This window comes from Salarias fasciatus, chromosome 18 (assembly GCF_902148845.1).
Source record: "Salarias fasciatus chromosome 18, fSalaFa1.1, whole genome shotgun sequence".
Taxonomy (NCBI): Eukaryota; Metazoa; Chordata; class Actinopteri; order Blenniiformes; family Blenniidae; genus Salarias; species Salarias fasciatus.
This window is the reverse complement of record NC_043762.1, coordinates 13149250-13175035: the sequence shown is the minus strand read 5'-3', so window position 1 is coordinate 13175035 and position 25786 is coordinate 13149250. Positions and strand designations below refer to the sequence as shown.

The 25786-nt window shown below is 43.6% G+C and overlaps 1 protein-coding gene across 1 annotated transcript in view; it reads left to right on the top strand.

Annotated features, from left to right (window-relative positions):
- The window catches only part of LOC115405566 (histone-lysine N-methyltransferase 2C-like), a 49389-nt gene extending 23992 nt beyond the window's left edge, over nucleotides 1-25397 (top strand). The window contains exons 3-14 of the mRNA XM_030115175.1: nucleotides 3642-3730; nucleotides 6771-6903; nucleotides 10197-10370; nucleotides 12786-12895; nucleotides 13710-13819; nucleotides 14947-15109; nucleotides 15843-16014; nucleotides 17399-17513; nucleotides 19411-19586; nucleotides 20713-21086; nucleotides 24340-24420; nucleotides 24573-25397. Of these exons, the coding sequence (XP_029971035.1) occupies nucleotides 3642-3730; nucleotides 6771-6903; nucleotides 10197-10370; nucleotides 12786-12895; nucleotides 13710-13819; nucleotides 14947-15109; nucleotides 15843-16014; nucleotides 17399-17513; nucleotides 19411-19586; nucleotides 20713-21086; nucleotides 24340-24420; nucleotides 24573-25393 (2518 nt within the window). The 3' untranslated portion in view covers nucleotides 25394-25397. The remainder of the gene's footprint in view (nucleotides 1-3641; nucleotides 3731-6770; nucleotides 6904-10196; nucleotides 10371-12785; nucleotides 12896-13709; nucleotides 13820-14946; nucleotides 15110-15842; nucleotides 16015-17398; nucleotides 17514-19410; nucleotides 19587-20712; nucleotides 21087-24339; nucleotides 24421-24572) is intronic.
- The last annotated feature ends 389 nt before the right edge of the window (nucleotides 25398-25786 follow it).

Genomic DNA, 25786 nt, shown 5'->3' with positions numbered 1-25786 from the left:
TGTAATGCTTGTTTTTAAATGTATAATATTTAAAAAAAAAAGTTTTAAAAATTTACACTTCCGGCCACTTTGTTTCCAATAATGTCCCGTTAAACTTAGGTCCTATTTATGCAAAATTTTCTAAGGAAAATGCAGTCATTTGTTGAGCTTTGGCGGTCTCTTTACAGCGCTCAGAGCCCCTAGAAACATAGCTTTTTGAAAATGCTATCCATACCACGGCTGTAGTAAATAGTTCTTCTGCACATGTTTGAGTAGATGGACAGTAGCCATAATGGCGGGCTCCAGAGTGTCATGGCTCCAGGTCCACATTCTCCTGGAACTTGGTACTTTTAGAGTTGAGTCATCCGTAATAGTAATCGAACTTTGTTGTCTCCCCATACGAATATTGTGTACTCGCCACCATCAGTGTTTATAGCATAATGTTCTTACTGCCTGTGTGTGTGTGATTGCAAGACAAAAACCCACAACAGCACCCACTACTGGCCCCACATGAAAACTGCACCGTTTCTGGCATTTCTATTGTTTCTTTGTGAAACGGTTATCGTTTTCAAAACGTTGCAGTGTAAACGCAAAGCCTGTCTGGGTGAAAACGCAACAATGATGCGTTTTCACTTGAAAAGTGGTGCGAACAGGGTCTTGATCCACACTATTGTTACATCCGAATATCTTCTGTATTACAGCTGCACCAATGCCAATTTCCATGTGTTGTGATTGAAGACCAACAAAAGAAATTAAGATACTCATATTTACCAAGCCGTCGTGACTTTCCCTTGCTTAATTAAATTATTTTCTGTTTGATTATTTATTCAAAGAATCACTAAACTGTTGCAGCTCTCCAAACAGCTCATTTACATGGCTTTAGGTCCAAACTCCACCTATTCAGCTTCCTGTCACATCTGATGAAGATATTTATTTTCCTGTGTGAAATAATAGACCCACCTTTAATGGGAGTGATATGTTAATGGGTTAATGTAGTAATGAAATGATTGTTTAGTTTGAGTGTCAGTGCGATCCGGCTGCCTGTTTCCACCTTATTAAGACGTGCAGGTAATTATGTTTGGAGCGGAGTTCGCTCCAGGCCTCGTCTCTGCCGCCCTCCTGTTTTTTTTCGCCCCCTTCGTTCCCCGTGGAAGTCATTTAGAGGGAGGAGCTGGGTTGGCATCCAGCCATTTGTGATTTCTCTCTCCAGTGGCACTGAAAATTACCCCCTCCCCTCCTCCCCCTCCTCCTCATCCTCATTCACTACACCCCCCACCTCCCCTCCATCCTCCAGAGTTACCCCCTGAGACCCGCTGTTCTCGCTCGGCCTGCGTTTGCCCTCCCCACTTAGCACGCTAACAGCCGGTGTTGCTATTTAATTTGTAGCCATGACAATTATGGAGGCTCCCACCAAACGATGCTGACGCCGTCAGATGCGCGGTTGGACGTCGAGGGGTACGTGTGCACCTCTTCCCGAGAAGGTGGGGGCCCGAATTGCTGACGGGGCACTTTGGAAGAAATTTGGGAGAGGTTGCATTTTCTTTGTGTTGCTTTAAATAGTGTGAAGGTCCCATTTGACTGGCACTCTGGAGAGAAACTCCTGAGTACGAAACAGACTGAGGTATTTTTGGGCGCCTCCACAGGGAGGGAGATGCACGATGAGGAGGGATATCCCGATCTAGGATGCGACGATAATGAGGTCCCGCCCGTTCTCACAGCTACTGGCAGAGCCGTTGCTTTCAGTTGTTTTTCTGGATGTGTGAGAAATGATCAGGTGTAAAGAGCTTTTCCAAAAGCTTTGATCTAAGACAAACTCCTCTTTTCAAACTTAATGCTTCAGAGTTAAATGCTAGTTGGTGTGTTTAATCGGCCCCTCAAACTTTCAGGATTGGTAAATGGTCGACCTCTGATCCGCGTTTAGAGGCTGAATCATGCCATCAAAAATGTGTTGTTGTTTTTTTTTAATAATGTCTCTTGTAAGAAGCAAATATTGGTAAATTTGGTCAGTATTTTAGGTTTTGTTGTTCTGAGTGGAGACCGAGAAAAACACACAAAATGCATTATTAATGCAATCGTATAGACACATCGTTACAGAAATAGTGGTGGAAGTTTCCATCCAAACTGAACTACAGATGTCCTGCCCAATCCTAAGATGAAGTGATCAAATATCAGTCATTCACACATTCAGTCCATGCGTTCCATTTCACATGTTATTGAGAATATTCAGCAGCTTTAAGTTAGGGGTGCAAAACATACTGGCCATCAACAAAAACTGGACCCCGATCTCAAGTTTGGCACGCTGTACTCGAGTAATGTGGCGCGCCTTGTACAAGACCACAAGCCAGAACTCATTTGAGTTTAATTTTGATATCATATTGGATTATGTTGGGATTATTCAATGCTGTATTTGAATTTGTTTTGCTTTATTATTAGGATTTCTGGCTTTAACTTGAGTTTTACTTGGAATATCTTTTTTTTGTGATATTATTTGTTTATTATTTATTTTTTATATTTATTCAGTCAGCCAGTCAATGAATGCAAAAATTTCAAATGAATGATTTAAAAACAAATTTGGTTGAGGTTTTTTTTTTTTGACAATTTAATGTTTGTTGATTATATTCAGTGTTAAACGATATGATTATATAAGATAAAGGGGCAGAGCTCTGCACCCTTTCATTCATGCAAACAGAAATATTCTGTATTGATGAAGTGATTTATTTTCACAATGAATGAAATATACTGAACTGGAATTCATTTTTTAACTATTTTGTTAGTCTCTTTTTAAAGCTTTTTAATTTTGTCATTCTTATGTTTTTTGCATATTTTTTGTGTTTCTTATTTGTCTCTCTTGAGTGTGGTTTTTTTTTTGTAAGAACACAAAAAAAAAAAACCATTTAGTTCCTTTAAAACATTTCAATCATCTCTATCCATAATGCCCTGCATGGCCTCACTTCTTTAATTGATTTTTTTCTGCTCACCTGTAATTCTTTAATTAACCAGCCCATTTCATACGCCCATTTCCTGCTGCACCTCCTCCTCCCCCCCTGCACCTCCTCCTCCTCCTCCTCCTCCTCTTCCTCTTCCAGCCTCCTTTCGTCCAGCAGCTTGAGTACCTCCATTAAAAATCAGCGACAGCTGTGACTGTATTTAACTAATTCATGACGGCACCTCCTCTACCCCTCCTTCTCCACCTCCTCCACCTGTTCCTCCTCCTCCTCCCCCCTGCACCTCCATCTCCTCCTCCTCCTCCTCCTCCTCCTCCTCCTCCTCCTCCTCCTCTTCCTCTTCCAGCCTCCTTTCGTCCAGCGGCTTGAGTGCCTCCATTAAAAATCAGCGACAGCTGTGACTGTATTTAACTAATTCATGACTGCACCTCCTCCTCATTTTCCTCCTGCACCTCCTCCACCTTGTCCTCCTCCTCCTGTGACTTTATTAAGTCACATTCTCCTCCTCCTCCTCCTCCTCCTCCTCTTCGTCCTCCTCTAACTACATTTAACTTGCTTAGCATGGCACCTCCTCCTCTTCTGCTCCTGTGACTATATTAGACTAATTCATTCCGCCGCCCCTCCCTCCCCCTGCAGAGGCTAACTCGGGTAATATTTATTTCCCATCCCCTTCTACTTCTTCTCCTTATGGATTGTTGTGCCTGTTTCTCTCTGCAGGGGGCGCACTAGAGGGAGGGTTGTCGTGGACGAGGAGGACAGCATGGACGGGACGGAGATGCCGGAGTCCGTAGACCCTCAGGATGCAGGTGAGCATGATGATCGGCTCCTCCAGGTGTGGTCATGCAGCTCTGGCTTCAGAGGAGCTTCGCTCTCCTGCAGAGGGAAGGATGAGATAGATTTTTTTTTTCTCCCCCTCTCCACACCAACTGCTCCTTCTTCTCCTCCTCATCCTCCGTCTTCCTCAGGACTGTAATTGAAAGGGTTTAGCTTGAGCTGTGAAGCAGTGGGTGTGTATTTTCCCCTCCGTGCTGCTTCCATCTTTCCTTCAGCTCTGAGATTGGCATTGAGGTGCAGTGGGAAAGAGCCCAAGGCTAATGCCCTCTAAAAGCTTTTTAAAATCCCATCAGTCTCTCCAGACCCATTTATGTGCTTTTTTTTTATGTGTGTACATCACGTCACGTGACCAGGCCTCCCATTCTCATACATCTCACAGTGCCGCTGTGCTGCAGACGTCAGGGGGAAAGGCCGTCCTCCTAATGGTCTGCCTTTCTTTTATTAGTTTCACTCCATCTCAGATCCCGCAAAAGGTGCGCTTTAGGAGTTTCAAAACAATCAGCCTATTTTAAACTGTGATATAAAGAAAAACCAAGGGGTCTTTAATCTGGTCTGGACCCCCCCTTTGGCTTTATCTGCTCGGAGCATGTCAAATTCTATCTGCACATAACAAAGATAACCAGATTACAACATTTTCTAGAAGAGCGATGTTGAAGGCTCACGCTTTTGCCTGATTGTATGCCCACCGGTGTTTGGCCTCGCCCTCATTTTGGGTTACGCAGAGACCCAGCAGTACCTCTCTTAAGGGCAGGCCGAGGATTTCATGACAAAAGGTTGTGAATCATGCCCAAATATCCTGATATGCGAGCGACACAAACCACGCTACCAGAGCATGGATTTATTCCCATCATGCTATCTATACACAGTATCTCACTCAACGCCAACAAAATATGAACTGTGTGTTCATTTGTTCAATGCCGTGTCTCTGGCCAATCAAATTCAGCCTGCAGGAGATTGATTTCCCTTCATTTACTCAAAATCACATCAAAGCTGGTGACTTCAGGCCTGAAGTCAAGTGATGATAAATAACTTAAAATATCAAAAGTGAAAAAGTGCCCTGCTTCTAAATCAGGACTGGTCAGAACAATATCTGATTTTAAAAAGTGACCAAAAAAAAAAAAAACACGGTCTTGTAACATTAATTGTTAAACTCATCAATATCTTTAGTTTTAATATGTTTTCTATATTATCATTGTACCAACCACCAAAGCATTTTTTGGTCTTGTATCACTGCTTGGCAATAAACCCAACCCAACCCCTTAATCTGATGATATGTTGTCTTTATACTTGTAGAAAATGCTCAAATTGTTATATAAAACATATAAAACACTTTCATAGATATTATGAGGCCCTTCCTCCTCATATTTCTGAAAATAACTGGGAAAATTTGTTTGTCCAGTTCTACTAAAAAACAGATAAAGACGCATAGAAGTTTATCTTTTGATTTCAGGAGTTTCTACTTTAAATGCAATGAAATTCCCATATTGGTTAACAAAATAGTGAAAGTTAAGTAAATTAATGACAATTTCTCACTCCTCCCTTTAATAACCTGGTGATATGACGTGTAATAACATATATTTTTAAGATAATAAAATATTTATGTGTAAACGGGACTTACTGTCCCTCTCCTACTTCAATGCATTGTTATAAACATGTTATTTTCCAGCCAAACATAGGTTTATCTTCTCTTCGTGTCTCTCAAAAAGCTGTGAATGCTTACTTGTTGAGTACCACTTAAAAACATCGTTGCAAGAATGTCTGAGATTATTTTTAGTAACTTTTCTCCCCTTCACATCTCTAGAAAAGCTGTGAAAACTTTCAAATCTCTCATATTGTCTTCTTTTATGAAGAAAGTATGTTATAGCAAACTTGATGTGTTAGTTTTTTTTTTGTTTTTTTACTGTTTAAATGTCATTTTGGGACAATTTCTGCTTTTTTTTCAGCAGTGATTATCACGTATTTGCTAGCAAATCTGAAACCTGCTGTCTCACACTATCCCAAAGTGAAAGAGTGTTTTTTTCCAGAAGCCCCTCTGTTATTATTAGATAATGAGCCTGGATTTGTGCTGATGCCGTTTCTGCGGGTGACACAGAATCTGCATGCTATGAGCCTAATTACATGTCCATGAAGTGTTAATAAAATGGAGCATGGCCCAAAGTCTCAGCGAGTGGTGCTTTTGGGAGTAGTTTGTATGATTAGCTCAGTGACTTTAATCAAAAGCACCCATGATAGCGTCAGGATGGAGATCCAGTCGATTCCCGGGAAAACACCCCTCATTAATATTAAAGCTAGGGTTGGCGATCTTGGAAAACTAGCATGGAGGAGACGCCGTTGGGACGGTGTGCGGCGCTTCCGCGTCCAGTGCGTCCCTGGCGTAACCTGTCCTCAGCGCTTCGTTTCTTCGTTTTTCTTTATTTGCACTAAGCCAAGTTATGGCGCACTCACCGGTAAGTAAAGCCCCAAACATTCTTCTCCGCCATTCTGCAACGACGCTCTGTCCTTCTACGTGCGCACTGAACCAGGGTCAGTGCACGCCATTGACATGTACGCGCAGGGGGCAGGTCGAACGGAGAAGGGATTTGATTGGTTTAAAAAAAGGTGTCCCGTCAAGACGATTGGTTGCTGTTTTTCCCGTTTTACTCCTGCTGTAGGTAGCGGATATTTTCCAAACTACTTTAAGAACACGCCATGAATTGCTTCCCATCGGGTCATAAAGATCATTTTAACCAGTATTTAAAAAAACGTATCTCATTCAAATCGCCAACCCTAGCTTTAAACCCAACTTCTGAAGACATTTAAGCAGCTGTTTCTTTCTTCTTGCTTCTTCTTTTTTTTTTTAAGTTCCTGTCTCCATTGTTCTTGATATTCCCTGTGGGTTCACTGTAATCCGCGCCGGAGCGTCTTTGACCTTCCACCTTGCTGATAGCGGCTGCGTTTCGGACCAGGAGGAAGTTTCTGGCTCACCATCCACGACACCACAGACTGACCTGTTGCTTTGTTTTCTGCCGTCAGAAACACAAATGCAGCCGGTGGAGACGGTGGAAGTGGTGACCACTGATGTGCCGGAGGAGGACCAGCCCTCTTCCCCTCTGGCCCAGAGTCCAGCAGGACCGTCTGTCCCAGCAAGTCGAGAAGTCAAAAGCAGGTGAGAGACACTTGCCGTGACGTTCCTCCCCTCATCTGTTCTTCATCTCAAAAATCCCTTTACTTCTGGCCTTTTCCACTCAAAACAGTGAAAAACACTTAAAAAAAACTTAAGCTTCTGTCCAATAACAATGAAAGAACTCCTACTCTATTCTATTGTGACAGTTTTGCGGAGTAAGCATCGCCTTTCTCTAACTATTTTGAGCTCACTGCTTCTGGCTTTAATTTTCCACAATAAAGTCAGTGAGTTACCTAGTCTGTGCTCCAGATCCAGAATAAGCAAATACACACAGGCCCAAGAGACGACTAATAGATGTTTTAAGGCTGGAGATGGTTTGCGAGCGGTGAGGTAGTTAGCTTCCATGTCAACATGACCAACATCACAGCTTGAATCTCAGTGTTGTGTTCTGTCAGCTACTTTTAAGGAATTTGTTATAAAAATCAATGTTTTATTTGAAATTTTTGCTATTTGCCTGGTGGATTGGTGTACCGGATTAGAGCCTCTTTGCGGCCCGGTTTTGGCCCACAGACTTTACCTTGACACCCCTGTTGCAAACCAAACGTCAGTAGCATGAAGCTGCTCCTTTCTCCTCTTCATTTCTGGAGAAAAGTTGTATTCACAGAAGGTACCTGATTTTTTTTTTTTTTTTTTTTTTTTTTTATTATTATTATTATAAAACACATATTCCTTGTTGTCCTTTCTCCTCCTCATATGAATTACCTTTTAAATTTTTAGCTTTTATTGTTTCCTTTTGACTTAGGATCACAATTTTCCAGACTTACTGTGTTGTTTTTACACATTTTAGTTATGTCTTATGGATAGAAATTGTGATCATGATGGAAAAGAAATGGGATTTCTTTTGTTTTGTTATCAAACATACAGCTTATGGACCACTTCTGGCTCAACGCTGCCTATATGTAGAAATATAGTGGTTTGGGTCTGAAAGTCATCATGTTTCCATTTGCTATCACTTTGGTCTGAGTGTGTGTGCGAGTGTGCGTATGTGTTTACGTTGTTTTAATTGTTCGATCAGCACTTTAAAAAAAGCATGAACGTGACGCCTTATCTACCAGTCACTGCTGAGTCTGTGGCGTGATTTGGTGCAGAAAACATGGGAGGTAGATTCTGGTGTTATCTGTGTGTTTTCTGCTCCGCGCTCTGTGTGTGTGTGTGTGTGTGTGTGTGTGTGTGTGTGTGTGTGTGTGTGTGTGTGTGTGTGTGTGTGTGTGTGTGTGTGTGTGTGTGTGTGTGTGTGTGTGTGTGTGTGTGTGTGTGTGTGTGTGTGTTCTTGTATTTCTATCCTTGTCGGGTCCAAATGTCCCCACAAGGATAGCAAAACGTGAAACGACGTGTCTTGTGGGGACCTTTTTCCGGTCCTAAGTAGGAGAAACAGTGTTTTCTTGACCATGTTGTTGTTACTGAAAAAAGTAAAAGTGCAAAAACATTTCTTTAGGGTTAGGCTTTGTTGTGGTGTGGGTTAGGGTTAGGGTAAGGGTCAGGGTTAGGGGCTAGACATGAATGGGAGTCAATGGACGGTCCCCACAAGGATAGAAATACAAGACTGAGCGTGTGTGTGTGTGTGTGTGTGTGTGTGTGTGTGTGTGTGAGAGACAGGCTTATTTAGCCGTGGGACAGATTAAACGGGAGTCATCGGCTGGTGGAGGCGCCGCTCTCATCCCAGGTGCCACTTGGTTAAAGGTTGTAATCAATCTGGCGTCCTGTCTGCGCTATCGATGTTAGTGATGGAGGGCAGATCGGCAGCATCTCCAGGGATCTTATTAACAGGGCCATCTCATCACTTCACATGTGATAAATATTTACTGCTCCTTTTATTTCTCAACTTTCCAGCTTTTCTTGGCTGTGATTTAGTTGTTTTTTTCTCTTTTTTTTTCCCACTCTTTACCTCTCAGTGTCCAAGAAGACTTTCTCACTCACAGCCCAGTATATTTGCACGTCCAGATTTTTGGTGCAAGGTGATGCTTTTCATAGGAAAAGAAGCAAAATAAATTATTGGAAAATTAGTTTCTCAACATTCTTTGAAGCAAAGTTAAAGAACGTGAAGGAAACTACAACTAAAAACCTTGGTGGCACAGAGGTCAAGCTGCAACTGAAAAATGGAAGAAAATTGAATATTTCCACCTTGAGCTTCCTGGTTACCATGAGAAATTAGTTTAATCTGTTATTTTTTTACGCATTGAGTTTTCTTCAGTTGTTGTTTTTCATAAACCATCAGAGGTTAAAGAGGAGCAAAGCTGATATTTGATTTTGACTCTTGAGTGTAAAAAATATTGTGTTCATAATATCAAAAATTCCTTTTGCATAATTTTAGACAACAAAAATAAGACTTCATGTCCCCACAGTATTTATAAATGTACCAAAAAAGCATTTTAATTTAAAAATAATACAATTTTATTCAGGAAGTTCTGTACACTGGCAAACTATAATCTTATCAGACACACCTTTCTCTTTATAAAAAAAAAAAAAATCTAAACTACAGTAGGAAATGCAACAGAAAATATTGACTATGTCATGCACATGGCATGTTTCCATGTAAGACCATAATTTTGAACTTAATTAGAGTAATTGCATTTTATGAGAATTGATTTTAATTACAAAGCAATATATGCGTTGTCAGTGGGTTGAGGAAATAATGCCCGATGATTGAATGCAGTGACAAAGTACATTTCAATCAATCACATTTGTAATTTTTTGTTGCTAAGCTCGAATAAATGTAAAATGTAACCATGTTATTTTTCTTAAGCCTGCCTTAACTATACATGCCATAAGCCTGGGGAGCTGCAGTGGGGTCAAGGGTCATGCTCAGGGATCCTGTAGGAATCGAACCTGTGAACTTCTAGTTATAAGTTCTCTGAACCCCCACTGCCCCAAAAATGGATTCCCTGTCTAGCATTTCAAACCTGGGCCGACTTCTAAGCACGAGATTAAAAATCTGACCATATGTTATGTTACAAATTCCCACCCAAAAAAGAATAACATGCAAAGTTTTCCCTCTGCATTTATTTAGCAGTTTAATTGCAAGTACTTGGTTGGTTTTCCTTAATGCTGAAACTCTGTCGTGTGTGAGTAAACCACGTTAACACAAGTGGCAGCTGGTCATCAGCTCATGCACGTAGGTGGACGTTTGTGGCTCTAATGTAGGTCCCCGTGTTGAGACGGTGTTGTTGCAGCAGAGCCAGGCCTTAATTCACAGTGACACCCGTGGCTCTGTATTCAGTCACAGCAGGTATTTATAATTAAACACCTCTCCTCGCCGCCCGTTTCCTTTGTTTCAGCGAGCGTCTCTGTGCCTTCTGTTACTGCGGCGGCCGTAGCCTTCTGGGTCAGGGGGAACTGCACGCGTTCAGCGCCTCGCCCGAGCTCCTCGGACACCAGGGCGACGGCGATCAAACCACTCAGCCAAAAACCACCGGAGAGACCAGCTCAGGACCGAAGGACAAGAGCAAGAAGTAAGTATTCTGTCAGTGTGAGGGATGAAAAGTCTGAGTTACATCTGTTTAGTTATTCTGAGCCCCTCATCCATTCATCCACCCTTGACATCACTGTAACAAAGAAGCATACAGAGGGAATATAAAATAATCCTCCTCGCATGTTTTTGGATTATCAGCCCCCCAGTGGGACGTTCCTGGTCAGCCTCTAATGGGAGGCGACCAGGGGTCATCCTAACCACCTGAACTGACTCCTCTCAATGTGGAGGAGTCATGGCTCCACTTTGAACTCCTCATTCTTATCTTGAAGAGTGACACCACCCTGCGGAGAAAATTAATTTCTGCTGCTTGTCTCGTAGTCTCGTGTTTTTTCGATCATGACCTAAAGTTCATGACCGTGGACGAGGGTGGGGATGTTGACTGACTGGTAAACAGAGAGTTCTGCTTTACAGCTCAGCTCCTCTTCACCACAACAGTCCGGTACAGCGACTGAATCACTGCAGCCGACTGTCCCAATCTTTGGCCAATCTCACAATCCCCTCTGCTATCACTTTTGAATAAGACCCTGAGATACTTAACCTCCCTCCTGGGGAAGGTCCCCCCCCCACCACGATCCAGTAAAGGGACACAGCTCTCACAGCGGAAGACAGCTCGGGCGACCCGGTCGTAAGCTTTTTCCAAGTCTAAAAAAAAACACATGTAGACTGGACTGGTGAACTCGTATGCCCCCTCGACAATCTGTGAGAGAGTGAACAGCTGGTCCGTTGATCCACAGCCAGTATGTAGTCCTCATTATTCCTCCTGTATCCGAGGTTTGACTGTCGGTTGGAGTCTCCGTTCTAGTATCCCTACATAGACTTTCCCAGGGAGGCTGAGAAGTGAGATACCCTGATAGGTGGCACACACTCTCTGGTCCCCCTTTAGGGACCACCACCACAGTCATTCTGAAGGTACTGTACCTGAAGTCTATGCAGTACTGTAGTGTAGAAGTAGTGGGTGTTTTATGGACTGGAGGAAGGTTCCACTTGCCTCCAGATGCTTGATTAGTGGTCTTCTCGAGCCAATCAGGAACCTACAAGACATTGTGAACACAAACAGGCTCCCAACCAACGCCTGCACCAAATGTGGGAGCAGAAGTCTTCCATCTATAATCGAATTTGTCTAAATCACCCACAGATTTCACTTTTGTTTGTCTTTAAATAAACGAACTGACGGGTAGAGAATATCTGGGTAACTCGGATTCTCCTCACAGGAGCTCAGATACAGCCGTGTGTGTATCCTCTGTTAGCTAAGATGTTCATGAGCGCCTTGTGTTTGTCTTCTGCTGCACACACTCACACGCACACACACACACATACACACTATGCCCACAAAGCAGCCTCCTCTGACTCTTTTGGACTGCTGCCTGATTTGTTTCCGGTCCCCTGAAACCAGTTTGGTGTCTCTCTGGGTCCCTGGTGCCACAATGGGCAGTGGGAGCAGTGTTAGCGGTGTTGGAGACGTGGCAGCGAGCCAAAGCAACCGGTGACTGCTGTGGTGTGATTGGTCAATGGGGCCGGCCCCCTCGCTTGTGCCACAGGGAAGCAGAGCAGGCAGAGATTGTACATGGATCTGTTGGAGGAGGAGGAGGAGGAGGAGGAAGATGAGGAGGAGGAGGCGGAGGAGGAGGAGGGCTGTTTGTTAATTGGTGCTGAGAATGACACATTTTTAGAAATTGAAATTGGTGTCTTGAATTTGGCCATTGGTTTGTTTACTGCAACCTCAGTCCTTTTTAAATGCTAATGCCCCTTCTTCTCCTTGTCCTCCTCCTCCTCCTCCTCTTCCTCCCCCCTCCTCCTCCTCGTCATCTTCCTCCTCTTCCCTTCCCCATCCTCTCTACATTTTCTGTGTGATACGCTGCTCGCTCGTTCAAGCCAGGGACTCAGAAACGCATCCTTTTCAGCAGATTTTATGAGACAGAACAGCCAGCCTCTTGTGCACACGCCAAACAAGATGGCCTTCTTCCTTCTCCTCTTCCTCCTCCTTCTCCCCCACTGCATTTTCCCCCTCTAGTATTTTCCCCTTCGCTTTCGTGAAAAAAAAAAGAAGAAAGAAATTCAATTCAGCCTCTATCTCCATCCTCTATCCTCAATTCTATCAATCTGTTTTAGAAGTCATTCGAGCCATCTGTTCATCTATTTCAAGTTTAGTTCTATAGCGCATAAAATTCTGGCTCATCCAGGCTTTTTTTTTTTTTTTTTTTTTTAGTCTCTAAGATAACCTTCTTGTTTGACAAGTTGCTCCATGTTTAACCACAGTCTGAGCTGAAGAGTCGTCTTTAACATAACATCCCTGAAAGAGGAATCTGTCTGATGAATCCATCCATCCATCCGTCCATCCATCCATCCATCTTCTTGTTGTCTTTTCTAAAGAGAAGTACTTGTGCTTGTGCTGCAGTGGGTCTGAGGGCTGCGAGGAGGAACCGGATCCGGCCACTCGGTTCTGGGACGAGCTTTCTCATGTCGGACTTCCACAAGATCTCAACGTCCAGTCTCTCTTCGAGTCAGGTAACGCTGACGCCCACAGCGCTCTTCTTCTCAAAGGCTTCGCTCTGTTTTCATTCACATTCCTAGAAATTCACTCATTATGGGGTGTGGACGGAAGATGCTCAAAATTATGGAAGGCTTTTATTTCACTGCTCTGTGATCCATTTCAAAGGCTTTACTCCCAAAAGAAATATCACTTTTGAGCTCTTTATTTGGAACGCTGAAGGCAACAAGTTTTCAGAATTGGTTCCAAAAATATTTGAAACAGTGTGCAAAATATATAAAAATATTTGAGTGTCAACAGGCGAAAACAATAAAGTGAAACAGTTCTGACATCTAACATACAAGAATAAAAAAATTGTGCTCCCAATCACAATTTTTTTGTCATACATTCCATTAAGCAAGTGAAAAAATACAGAGGATACGCCAAATGAGGGGAAAACATTGTAGCTTTATGATAAACCTGCTGTATTGATTCATTATTGGGAATGACCTTCATGTATTTTATAATAGCAATTTAATAGTGTAACTTCATCACAATTCAAATGAATTAAAGGTAAATATCATGAATTTATTGAGCAGGTTACACCATGTTGGTATTGAGAGCATTAACAGTACTGGTACTGTTGAACCATAGCTATTCACACTTTTATCAATTTCTTTCCTTAATTTTGTTCAAATCACTTTCAGCACTTAAATAAAACATACATACATAAACACACACACACACATAGACACAGTGTCACTTCTTTTCTTGAGTAAATCATAAAACAGAAGCTGACATTTTTGACTCTTCTGTGTTTTGCTAATCTTTTTTTTTTTTTTATAATTTCAGGGCAATGCTGGGCACATCAGAGTTGTGCCTTGTGGTCCGACGGCGTTTGTGAGGGCGAGGGACAATCTCTGCTTAATGTGGACAGAGCCATTGACTCAGGGAGCACAAAGGTGAGTCGAGAGGAACATCCGCGGACTAATGGGTGTTAACACCGTCTTAATGTGTCGGGCAGCAGGGGAGGGAGCGCTCCAGCGAGGCGCGGCAGAGCTGATGGATCAGACGGGCCGGTAAAGGTCGGCCCGGCAGCGCGGATCTCTCGGCTGTGAAATGGAAAAGGTCACGCCACTCACCGGGGCTCCGAGCGGCCGCTGCGCTAACCGCTAACCGCTCGGCTCGTCTGATTGTGTTTGCGGGCCGTCAGCGAGTCGTCCACTTCATCTGCAGAGTGGCTGATTCAGACGGGGTTTAAACGAGGGTCTTAATCCTCAGCGGAGTGTTTTTCCAGTGACACATTAAAGGATAAAGCGCAGTCATTTAGGAATGGCTGTACAGTGGGGCAGTGGTTGGTATTTTGCCTCACAGTAAGAATACTCACAGTCCGATTCCGGAGTGCACATTGAATCTTCACAAATTGTCCATCAGTTGGAACTCTTTTATCCAGTTGGACTGTAATTTTTTTCTCTAATCCACTCGAACCTCCTCCTGGCCGTAAGTCATTTGTGGAACTGAGCTCTGTGGTGACAGAGAGAAACAGAAAAGGTCTCGCTCCTGTTATATCTCCTATTTGACAAACCATGGAGACACGAAGACCCTACACGACATGACTGAAAGTCATGCCACTCTGTTATTGTCCATCTATTGTTTTCAAAACTTGGCATTTTCAGTGACTCGGAGCACTGTTGTTGTGTAAACAGACCCCAAAATGCTACAAAAGTTTTACGTTTTAACTTGAAATTGTTGCCGAGTAAACGTTTCCGTGTAAATCATCTCCGGATCTCCGTTTGTGTTGCTCACCTTGAAATTATTTTTCTCCAACGATTTTATCTTTTTTTTCGTGACCACTGTGTTTTCCAGCCTCCTTTTTTAGTCTGCGTCTGTCCACCCGAGTCCTCTCTTGCCCCTCCCCTTTCCTCTTTTTCTGGAATCACCATAGCAACCAGTGTCAGCATGCGTTTGGCTGACTGGAGAATTTCAGCCTGAGAAACGCCAGCGTGGATGGACAGACATTCTGGACATATTAGAAGGATCATCAGACAAACCATTAAACCGTGGCTCTCCTCTCGTCTTTCCCTCGCAGCACTGTGCATACTGTAAGCGCCTTGGAGCATCCATAAAGTGCTGTGCTGAAGGATGTGCTCAACTCTACCATTACCCCTGTGCGGGGGCAGCTGGGACCTTTCAGGATATCAGGAGTCTCTCGCTCCTCTGCCCAGAACACATCGAATTGGCCATTCTCAAATGTAAGTGGCTTTAACACGTCAAAGTTTGATACACCACGACTATGTTTTTATTTTATTTTCACCTCTTTATTTCAAACCGTTAAGTTGCTATTTACAACATTTATTCCCTCATCGGAATATGGGGATTAAAAGTCACTGTTATATTTTCTGAATGATATGTCTTCTAGAGCAGACAACTACGTTTATCTGTCACACTATTTAACACCTTTACAGGAGTTATTATACAAGTCTGAATGTACATTACTATCAACTGAAAGCTCATCAGAGGGACTAGAATAATACCTATCAGAAAAACAGGTTAATTTTCATCTTTTTTGTTTTGTTTATTAAACCCCGATTTTTTTTTTTTTTTTTTTTGAGTATTTATCAATGAAAAATATTACCTGTGTAACACTTACTGGTCTTTGACTAATAGCAGGGTAGGCTTTTTTCCCTGCCGTAAATGTAGATTTAGTTTTTAACGGTTTAGTTTTTTTTTCTTGAAATGCATAAATAAGGTCATACTTTTGCTACATGGCAGTGGAAACTCAGCAAAGGGGTTTTCTTTACCTTCAACTTTTATTAAAAAAAAAAAATTGCATGATTTTGGAAGAAAATCTCAATTTTATCCACTTTCTCTCATGTGGAATAACACGGTAGGAAGATTGTTGCTATTTTTAATGCATGACAGCAGTTTGACGAAGCACACCTTCTCCTCTGTCTCCCCCCGGTCTCCTCCCCGTGGCCGCCCCAGTCGTGGACGATGTGAACTGCGCGCTGTGCGACAGCCCCGGGGACCTCCTGGACCAGCTCTTCTGCACCAGTTGTGGTCTGCATTACCACGGGATGTGCCTGGACATGGCTGTGACCCCTCTGAGGAGAGCGGGCTGGCAGTGCCCCGAGTGCAAAATCTGCCAGACGTGCAAGTGAGTCACCCCGCCCCACCCCCACCCCCCCACCCCAGACTCCACATGTGTGCGCCCCGTAGCGAAGGTTTCTGTGCGCGCTTCTCTTTCCTTCCTATTTAAATTCTGCAGAGCCGGTGGGCACGGCTCGCTGCTGGTTTGTTTACCTCTGTGGTTTGCGAGGACCTTAACTGGATGTTGTACCCTCCAGCTCAGTATTATAACCTCTGACCTTATTTAAACAGCACAGGAGCTCCATTACCATCCCGGCCTGTTTGCCTCAGGTAACCGCTGTCCGTGGAGTTTTAAGTTTCCACATTCAAATCAGAAAGCCTCTCAGTGCTGCGCCGCCTTCGAAGATGTCTCCGTGATCTGAGACCCAACATGAGTCTCAAACTGAGGAAATTCAGCAGCATCTTTCAGACATTTATAGATGTCTTTTCCCAACAAAATACATTTTTCTCAACAATATTTAAAACATGGCGGAGGCCATTTTTACTTATGAACTAACTCCTCAAGTTTAGCTTTCAATGTAAATATTTCTTGCTTCATTTCTTGGTTTATTGAAAATACAAAGCAGCTACAGTTTTCTTCTGAGCTGCCCTTTTACTGTACCTTGAGTTTCCACAGCTTTTCTAGAGGTATCTGAAGCAGAACTGAAGATGTTGCTGGGGAAACCAAGTCGAACAAATTTCTTTAGTTTTGTGATGATGTAGCTTTGTTATACCTTGTTAACAATGGCCGGTGAAATGTTTCCATCCTCTAATCCATCGTATGGATTTATTTATTCATTTTATTTGAGCTGAGCATTAAAGGATATGATGATTTAATATTGTATAACAGTTATGAAAATATGATTACATGTTACAAATGCTAATCACATTATTGAAAAAAGACACATGACTGAATAACTGTGTGAAAAATTGAATGAGGTAAACATTTTGAAATCCCCGAAAAATCAGCTTAACTGATCATGGCAACATTACCTGTTCATTTGTTGCTTATTTATGTCAAGATGCTCTGATGAGCTGAATGCAGATATAAAGAGGAGGAAAACCTGCAGTGTAGAGAGCAGATAGGATCAGCACAGATTTTTTTTTTTCTTAACTGAATATTTTACCTTAATTTTGATGCTTTTTGAGTATTTATAACAGTTCCAGATCGTTCTAAACTTAACTGCTGTGAGCCAAAACCAGCATACAGGATGGTCCAATCTGGCCAACAAACCAAAATGTTGAGTAACGTAAATCACAGGTCAGCACTGTTTCTGGTGCGGCCTGAACAAAAAGCCCACTAAAAAAGAAGAGTTGAATCAAAAAGGTGATTGTTCTCTGCCATCGCTAACAGTTTTCATTCACATTTCTCCAAATGACGGATCCTGTTCGGTCTGCTCTTGCCTGTGCAGGAACCCGGGAGAGGACACCAAGATGCTGGTGTGTGACATGTGTGACAAAGGCTACCACACCTTCTGTCTGCAGCCCGCCATGGATGCTCTGCCCACCAACGGATGGAGATGTAAGGTAGGCAGCAGCTACGTCACGCGACCGACAGTGACTTTTTGAAATCTACGCTCAGCAGACGTGGCATCGCCAGTGGAAAAACTTCCGTGACACGGGTCTCGGTTTGTACGTGCGGCCACGAAATGCTTCACGCGGTCCGATCTACTGAAGGCTGCAGCGCCGGTCGGTTAGCGGCCGGCACGCCGTCTTCATTTAAAGAAAAGAAAGTGTGTAGGCTTGAGTAGGTCACAGCGGTGCAGGCGGTGGGTGATGATCTTTACCTCAGCTTCTCGGTTTGACTCAGCACAGCAGCGAAGCCTCTGAGCGGCGTCTCCCCGCCGGAGTGCAGATCAATGGAAACTGAGTCACCGTTCAGCTCGGAGCTGGTCTTCACGTCTGCAGCAGAAGGAGCCCGGTGGCATGCTGGTGCTTTCGATGCCGTTTTTCTGAGTGACAGTAACATGATGGTACTTCATTTATGAGTCATCATTCTGGTGTCACCGTAGTTCTTCCTTATAGTCTGATTAATAAAACACTTGAATGAAGTGCATACTGAAGCTTTGTTTTACAGTACAGATCCTGATGTAACGTTGAAAGCACATGAGAAATATCTGGTGTTCTTCTAACACCGAAACAATTTGTGTTGAATGGCGTTTCCATTGTGAATCAGCTGAATCACAATGGGTGAGTTGTAGGTAATTTTTTGGAGAACATTCCCATCAAATTTGGCCACGTAATTCACCTAATTTAATGTTAATGTTCATTTTTAGCATTTAAACCAAGAACCTGGGAAGAGAAGTGGTTGAGTCCATTTTTAAAACTGCAGTGTCATCGAAAACGAACCAAGCGAGATCGTCTGCTTTCAGACGCATGTGAAAAATATCAGTGCTGTCCTCCATGTTTTCATCCTGGCAAACTGCTCGGCTTCCAGTTCTCGGCCATTTGTGAGGAAACTTGGCGGCACGTCGCAGCAGCGTCCCGTTTGACAGCCAGTGCCTCAATGTTTGGATGCCAGTTTTCTGATTTGTTCTATTCTATTTCAGGAACTCTTTAAAAGGTGCTCTCCAGCAAATAATACAGATTTATCCGCGCAAACAAGATGACCATCAGTTTTTTTGAATCACTGACTCGGCTAAAATCATCCTTATATTAAATATGACTCAAATTCTGTTACTTTTGTAATTTAATGCTAATTGAGGGACTTTTAAAATTATCTGAATGGTCCAAAAAACTATTGGAATGTTTTAAAGACTGTATTTTTAAAATATGTTTTATTTAAATGGTTTAACTATTTCAAAAAACTAAATTACACACCTCAGATTTTCAGCATGAAATCAATAAACATTTGTAATTGTTAGTGATGATAGACTTATCCTGTGATAAAGGTCTGGTTTTCCTCTTTCTCGGTCATGGAGGAAATCTAGATTATTTTGGATTTCATCTTGTTTGGGGCCAGTATTTAAAAAACTGAGTTGAAATCATGTTTTTTTTTCTATCAGTCTACGTTCGGATTTAATTATGATTAAAGAGTTGAGACTCATTGCATGAGCTGAACGAGCTCATTTGAATGGCTTTCACACAATATTTTCAGTAAATGTTGACAATTTGTTATTTGAATGGTCTTCTGAAAATAACAAATGAAGTAAGCACATGAAAGTTTTATTTTCCTCACACTGCAGACGCTGAATATCAATATCAGCACTCTGATGGCAGTTTTTCTCTTTTGAATTTCAATTAAAAAATTTGATTCCTAGAAATTACTGTGTTCTATTTGATGCTATATAAATAAAACTGAATTGAAAATTGAATTAAATTAATTCTGAATGTCTTTAATCTTTAAAAGGTACTCCCCAATAAGCACTCCAATCACAATCATGATTCAGCTTCCTCACTCTGCATGCCGCTTTTTCGCCTTTAGAACTGCAGAGTGTGTGTCCAGTGTGGGACTCGAACCAGCGGCCAGTGGCACCACACCAGCCTGCTGTGTGAGAACTGCGTCCAGAACCAGGATCCGGCTCTGAGCTGTCCTATGTGTACCTGCATCCTGGACCCGGAGCACCACAAAGACCTGCTGTTCTGTCAGACTTGTAAGAGGTGAGAAGCGGATTTATTATTTATTTATTTATTTTTTTTTTCAATATTTCCATTATTGTTGAATTTGTTTGATGTCTTGCTTGGTTTTTAAAAATAGTGAAGAAATGTTTGGTAAATTGGTTCTGAAAGCCTTGTTTCATTATTGTGCTGTACTGTTAATGGCAATCAAAACTTCTAATCCGTTTATTCCCAACGATCCACAACAAAAATATTTGGTTTGTAATCATGAAAGAGTTAAAAAAAAAAAAAAAAACAAGCCTAGGCAGGCTTCTTAATTCTCCATTTTTTCCAACAGCCCACAACCACAAATGTTTGCCTTTCTTAATATTTCCAAATTTATGAACCAGAAACAATAAAAAATAAATAATAGAAATATGACATTTTTGCACAAAACAAATCCAGCACTTAACATTTAGCTTGATTTTTTGGGGGGGAAATCATTTGGTTGTTCTAACCTTTTCGCAAAGAATATGCTAACTGGATTTACAAATATGTTCAAAGTAATTTTCAGTGCTTGAAATATTTAACTTCGTCTGCGGTGTTCCACATGGGGGTATACTGGGACCTTTATGTTTTCTGTTTACACCACCAAGTGCAGCTAACAATTAATTTTGAACCAATGAATCTGTAAAATATTTGTCAAATTATATCAGCTGCTGAGAATTTAATGTGTGGAAATATCTTCTTTTTTTTTTTTAATTCTACATAAAACTGATTTTTTTTTTTTTTTTTTTAAGAAGATACAGCAGGTACAGAGGGTTTTTAGAGCTGCAAAGAAAATAAAATTTTATATATTTGAAACATCTTTAATTTATGTTCTACATTGATGTATACTCAGACCCGTAGGTCTTCCTCTTCACGACACTCAGTCAGAAACTGTCATTGCTGCCATGGAGAGAAAATGTTGCTTTTTTTAAAGCTGTAATTATGGGGGGAAAAAAGCGTGGAGGAAAAAATAAATTGGTGCAATAGCTTTGAGTTGCCTAAATACTTGATAAGCCACTCTGCTTTGTCCCGATCCTCTTCCCGGCTTTCCCTGGCAGCACACTAATATACATGTCACATTTGAGGATTTTTCAGAGATCCCAGTCCAACAGCCTCCCGAATTCCTCTGCTCTGCTTTCAGATGGCTACACCTGGAGTGCGAGCGTCAGAACTCAGGCCAAGCAGAAATCCACCCCAGAGAGGACTATGTTTGTTCCAACTGCAGGTCTCCTGCTGCAGAGCAGGCGCTGCAGGCAGAGGATATGGACACCGGCCCAGAGCTCAGCCCTCAGCCAGCCTCCATGCACACAAACTCTGAGGCTGGCCTACAGCTGGCTCTAAAGCACACAGATCTAGAACCTGGCACTCTGCTGCCTCCCGAAATGCACAATGACCCCGAACCGGAGTTACTCGCCGTTCCATTGCACTCGGATCCAGAGCCCGCTCAGGCCGCCGTCCAGGAGGAGAAGCTGGCCACGTCGGACCAGAAACCCGACGGGTCTCCGTTCCAGAAAGGTGAGATTCTACGCCGACGACGCTCTGATCTTTCCTCCTTGTCGGCGTCTTTCTGTCTGAGCCAAAGCGTGCCTCCCGAGATCCAAACCTGTTTGATCGGCACATTAATCACGTGTTGTAACGGCGAGGGCGTTCTGATCCTACAGGCTCCTGCACAGGTCACGAGACGGGAAATGAAGTGTGCAGCTCTGTCAGTTCGTTGACTCGGCCTCCAGCCGTGCAGAAGCAGTTAGAAGTTTCAGCTTGACACCAGTTTGTCAGCGCCAATGAAGACTTTTTTTTTATTATTTTTTTATTCGCTGTGGTTGCAGATGAAAGATTTGGGGGGGGAAATAGTTTGGAGTAAAACCAAAGAGATGCACTCCCGCTTTTATTTGGAGTCTTTTCTGAGGACTCCCCAATAACCAGATGGTGTCCTATTAGCAGTAGATTAAAGCGTCTCTATTTCCTTTGTAATTCAGTGTTTTGAAATGTTAAAGTGCTTTGTTTCTCCATCTCGTCCACCGGGAATAAGTATGTGCAGCCTGTCAATGGTAAATTTTTTAAACTTCAGAAGACACTTATTTTCACGTCTCCTGTGTTTTGGATTGTCTGTGGTCCATCCTTCTCTGTGCCGAAGCGCGAGTCTTTTTTGGCACAGTGGTTCATTTTTAATGGCGCATTTACGGTTCACAATATGTGGAAAAATTGGTGTCCTAACAACCAGTGGGGTGTTTTTGTGTTTGATTTCAGACTAGTTTTTGAGCGATTATTGGATAGGTTATCGATTAGATTTAGTACGGTTGTAGACTAGTTTTAGAATTATAACAGACTAGTTTTCAGCGGTTACAGGCGAGTTTTGGAGCAATCAGAGACTAATTTTTGGAGTAGTTCCAGGCCAGTTTTGAAGTGACTACAGGCTCGTTTTGGAACAGTCTGAGACTTGCTTTGGAGTGGTTATTGATTATTTTTAGAGAGGTTTTTTTTTTTTTTTAGGCCAGTTTTGAAACGGTTACTGACTAGTTTTGGAAGTCTTTCATTTAGTTTAAGTTACTGGTAATAAATTCTGTACAACCCAAAGGTGATGCACATATTATCTAGTAACATTCCAATAAGTTCTCCTTCCATGCATCACACACGTTATCCAGGATGTGAGCAAAGCTTTGGTGGCCCCTCCAGATTAAATTCAGATGCAGAGAAAACTTCCTGGTAATAAATGTGATCTAACATGTGTCTGCTGCTGCCTGCTGGTCACACAGCTTCTTTAAATCACTGCTGGAATCTATCTGCATGAAACTCTGAGCTGTGCCAGAAGAGGATGGGGAGGAGGATGAGGATGATGAGGCTGCAGATGATGATGATGATGATGAGGAGGATGATGGCTGTGACAGCTCTGCAGAGTCTCTCTCTCTCTCACTCTCTCGCGTAATGGTGCTGTAGATCTCATGTCTCCTCACCTGCCTCACAGCCATGCTGGCTCATTCATTATTGTTCTGCTACACACACACACACACACACACACACACACACACACACACACACACACACACCTGAAGCGAGAACCTTTGAGACTCATGCTGAGCGTCTGAAAATGCGATTGGACTCCTTGCTTGTTGGATCTCATGTACCTCAAACCTGGAATCAAACCGGATATATTCTCACTGAGATTTGAATTCTAACCGCTCGGGTGACATAATATATTGCTAATTCATCATTATCTCCCAATATAAACAATGCACATCAACAAATACCATAAAAATTATTGATCATAGCTTATCATGCTATTTTTAGGGAATTCATTTCAAATAGTATCTGAAAAAGATCAAATAATGCATTTCTTTTGTACACGTTGATATCACACTCATGAGAAAATCTGTTTGCCAGTATGTTCGACATAGATAATATACTTACATGTTTTCACACAGCATTTAGATTTAAGTAGCTCCACTTTAAAGCTGCTTCGATTTGACTCACTCTGCGAGGCTTGACTCGGCGGGCTGCGAAGGGTTAAAGAGTCTTACAGTGACTCTCCTGACAGATGCTGAGGGAGCACAGGTCAGACCGACTCCGCCGCTTCCCCGCCTCCATCAAAGCGCCGTCTTTATCCGAGGCGTCACCTCATTCACTGTAGGAAGCCGTCGGAAGCCGCGGCTTGCATGTGAATGCGCGGCGGGCCGGGTTAATGGCCGATGGCTGGGGACGCTCGGATCTCCCTGATTGAGCTTCTGGCGCCGGCACCGGATGAGCACCTGCGAGCACACAGGCCCCGCCATGTGCCCCCCTCCCCCCTCCTGGCAGCGCCGGCGAGCAGGTGCACGCGTGAGCCGGGGTCGGCGTGACGTGGGAACTCGCGGACTGGAAACGGAGAGGGCCTCCTTAAGACTGGGCTATCTGTACCGTCTGAGGCTGTGTGAGCGCCCGGCATGACTAGTGCCATTCATACTGCACTGATGGCTTTGATGGGGGGGGGGGGGGGGGGGGGGGGGGGGGGGGGGGGGGGGGGGGGGGGGGCTGGGGGGGGGGGGGGGGGGGGGGGGGGGGGGGGGGGGGGGGGGGGGGGGGGGGGGGGGGCCGGGGGGGGGGGGGGGGGGGGGGGCCGGGGGCGGGGGGGGGCGGGGGTCAACACACCATCTCACGACGGCAGCAAGAATGGGGGCACATCACACAGCTGGGGGGCTCAGCGCTGAGGCCAACATGTAGGAATTCATGAAACCTTGAATCATTTTAATAATTTTCCGTATTGCTCTACAATCCAGTGGTTCTCAGACTTTTTTCCTTATGATCATATTCCTTGATCATATTTCGCACACAGCTGTGCTCCTATCCACGCTTCCATCCCAGGCATGTTCATATGCTGCACTGCAATAATTCCAATAAGCTGGACCATTTTATTTGTTATAATTGCACAGTTTGAGCATTTGATCTTGATTGCATTAAGTTGAAAGAGCCACACTTAAGAACAGAGAGAGATCTGTGTAAAATTAACTGCTGTTAACATCGACTGACGCTCAATAAATGTTCTCTTTTATTCAAATGCTTTGTTATAATCGCAGAGGTGCAATTAAAAGAAAAAAAGTCGCTTCCATTGTTAAGTAAAATGTAATACCTACTCTCTTCTTGTTGGATGTTTTAATTTGTTCATGTAAAAAACCAGTTTCAACCAGTTAATGATCTATTAATACACTAAATATCAATTTTTTGCTTAGCTTGGCTGCAGAGAAGCTCTAAAAAACGATTTTACGATGAGTAATCTTTCATGTCTGACCTCTTTCAGAAGCCTCGGCGGGTTCAGACGCGGTGGAGATGCAGGTTACTGAAACATGTGACAGCAGAAACGCAGCTGAATTTGAACCAGGTTTGTAAAATAGGATTATCTCCCCTCCGTATGCCTGTGTTCATTACTGTTGGTATTAAATGAAACTCACGGTTTATTTAGTTCCACCTGCTCCTGTTGAATCAAATCTGATGGTGTCTACATTCACTTTTTTTTTTCCTTCCTTTCTGCAGAAACGCAGCCAGCAGTCCGAGCCGCACCCGGCTCTCCGGAGAGCCCCGCGTCCTCAGCGGCTCCTTTCCCGGAGCCGTTCCCAGCCCAGCCCCCGACGGAAGCACTACAGACGCAGGACGCCACATCTCAAATCAAACCAGCAGACAGCGAGGCCGGCCCCCAGCAGGGCACGGCCGCCCCTAGCACAAAGGATCTTATGGCCATCATCTCAACCACCAAAGAACCAAGTACTGCTTCAGTACCCTTCACGGACCAACCGACGGAAAGCCCGCTACCCCAGCCTTCCAGCGCGGACGTAGTCAGGGTCTCCTTCCTGGAAACGGCTCCGGCAGAACTTAACCAGGAGAGGACGGAGGGCATTTTCCACAGGAACCTGGCGGAGACTGTTAAACCCTCGGCTGCTGGCACATCGGAGGACATGGACACGACACCGGAGACACAGCCAAACCTGTCGTTTTCCAGCTCGTCTTCAGAGGAGAAACCCCTCAAAACATCTGTGGAGCGACTGGCCGAAATGGTCTCCTCGTCTTCTTCTTCTTCGACTTCTTCTTCTTCTTCTTCTTCTTCCTACCCCTCCCCTCTGGCCCGGGCCCTACCGCCCAGAGATCCGCCCCTGGCCCAGATCCTGCCCTCGCTGAGCAGCAGCAGCAGCAGTGGCAGCAGCGTGGTGCCCACCACCACCCTCATCCCGTTCACACCCAAGATCGGCATGGGGAAGCCCGCCATCACCAAGAGGAAGTTTTCTCCTGGGAGGCCCCGAGTGAAGCAGGTACGAGTCCCGGTGTCACGCCACACGCCGCCACGCTGCTGTGATCTCTGATCTCTGCCGTTTCCTGTCTGTTCACTGTCATTTCTGACCGTATCATGAAGGCAGCTGGACGTAACGTTTAAGCATTTTCCAGTCCTCAGACTGACAGTGTTTTTTAGATTTTAGGTCCTCAGAAATTCAACAAGTCCCATAGCCTTCATCATACTGTTAGAAATAGCAAAAACTGGGTGAATGAGGAACCTCTCAGACTTTATTCACTGTCAAAGCTCCAGTAGTAAAACACTGATAAGTGCACTTCAAAGAACATCACACAGGTGGACCAGAACACACTCAATCCTCTCTCCTTTTCAATATTTGGCTATTTTTTTTTCATGCCAGTCTTTAATTCCTTCTTTGTCCTGCAGGTCAAATTAATGCAATCACTTTCTGATAGAGGACTCAACA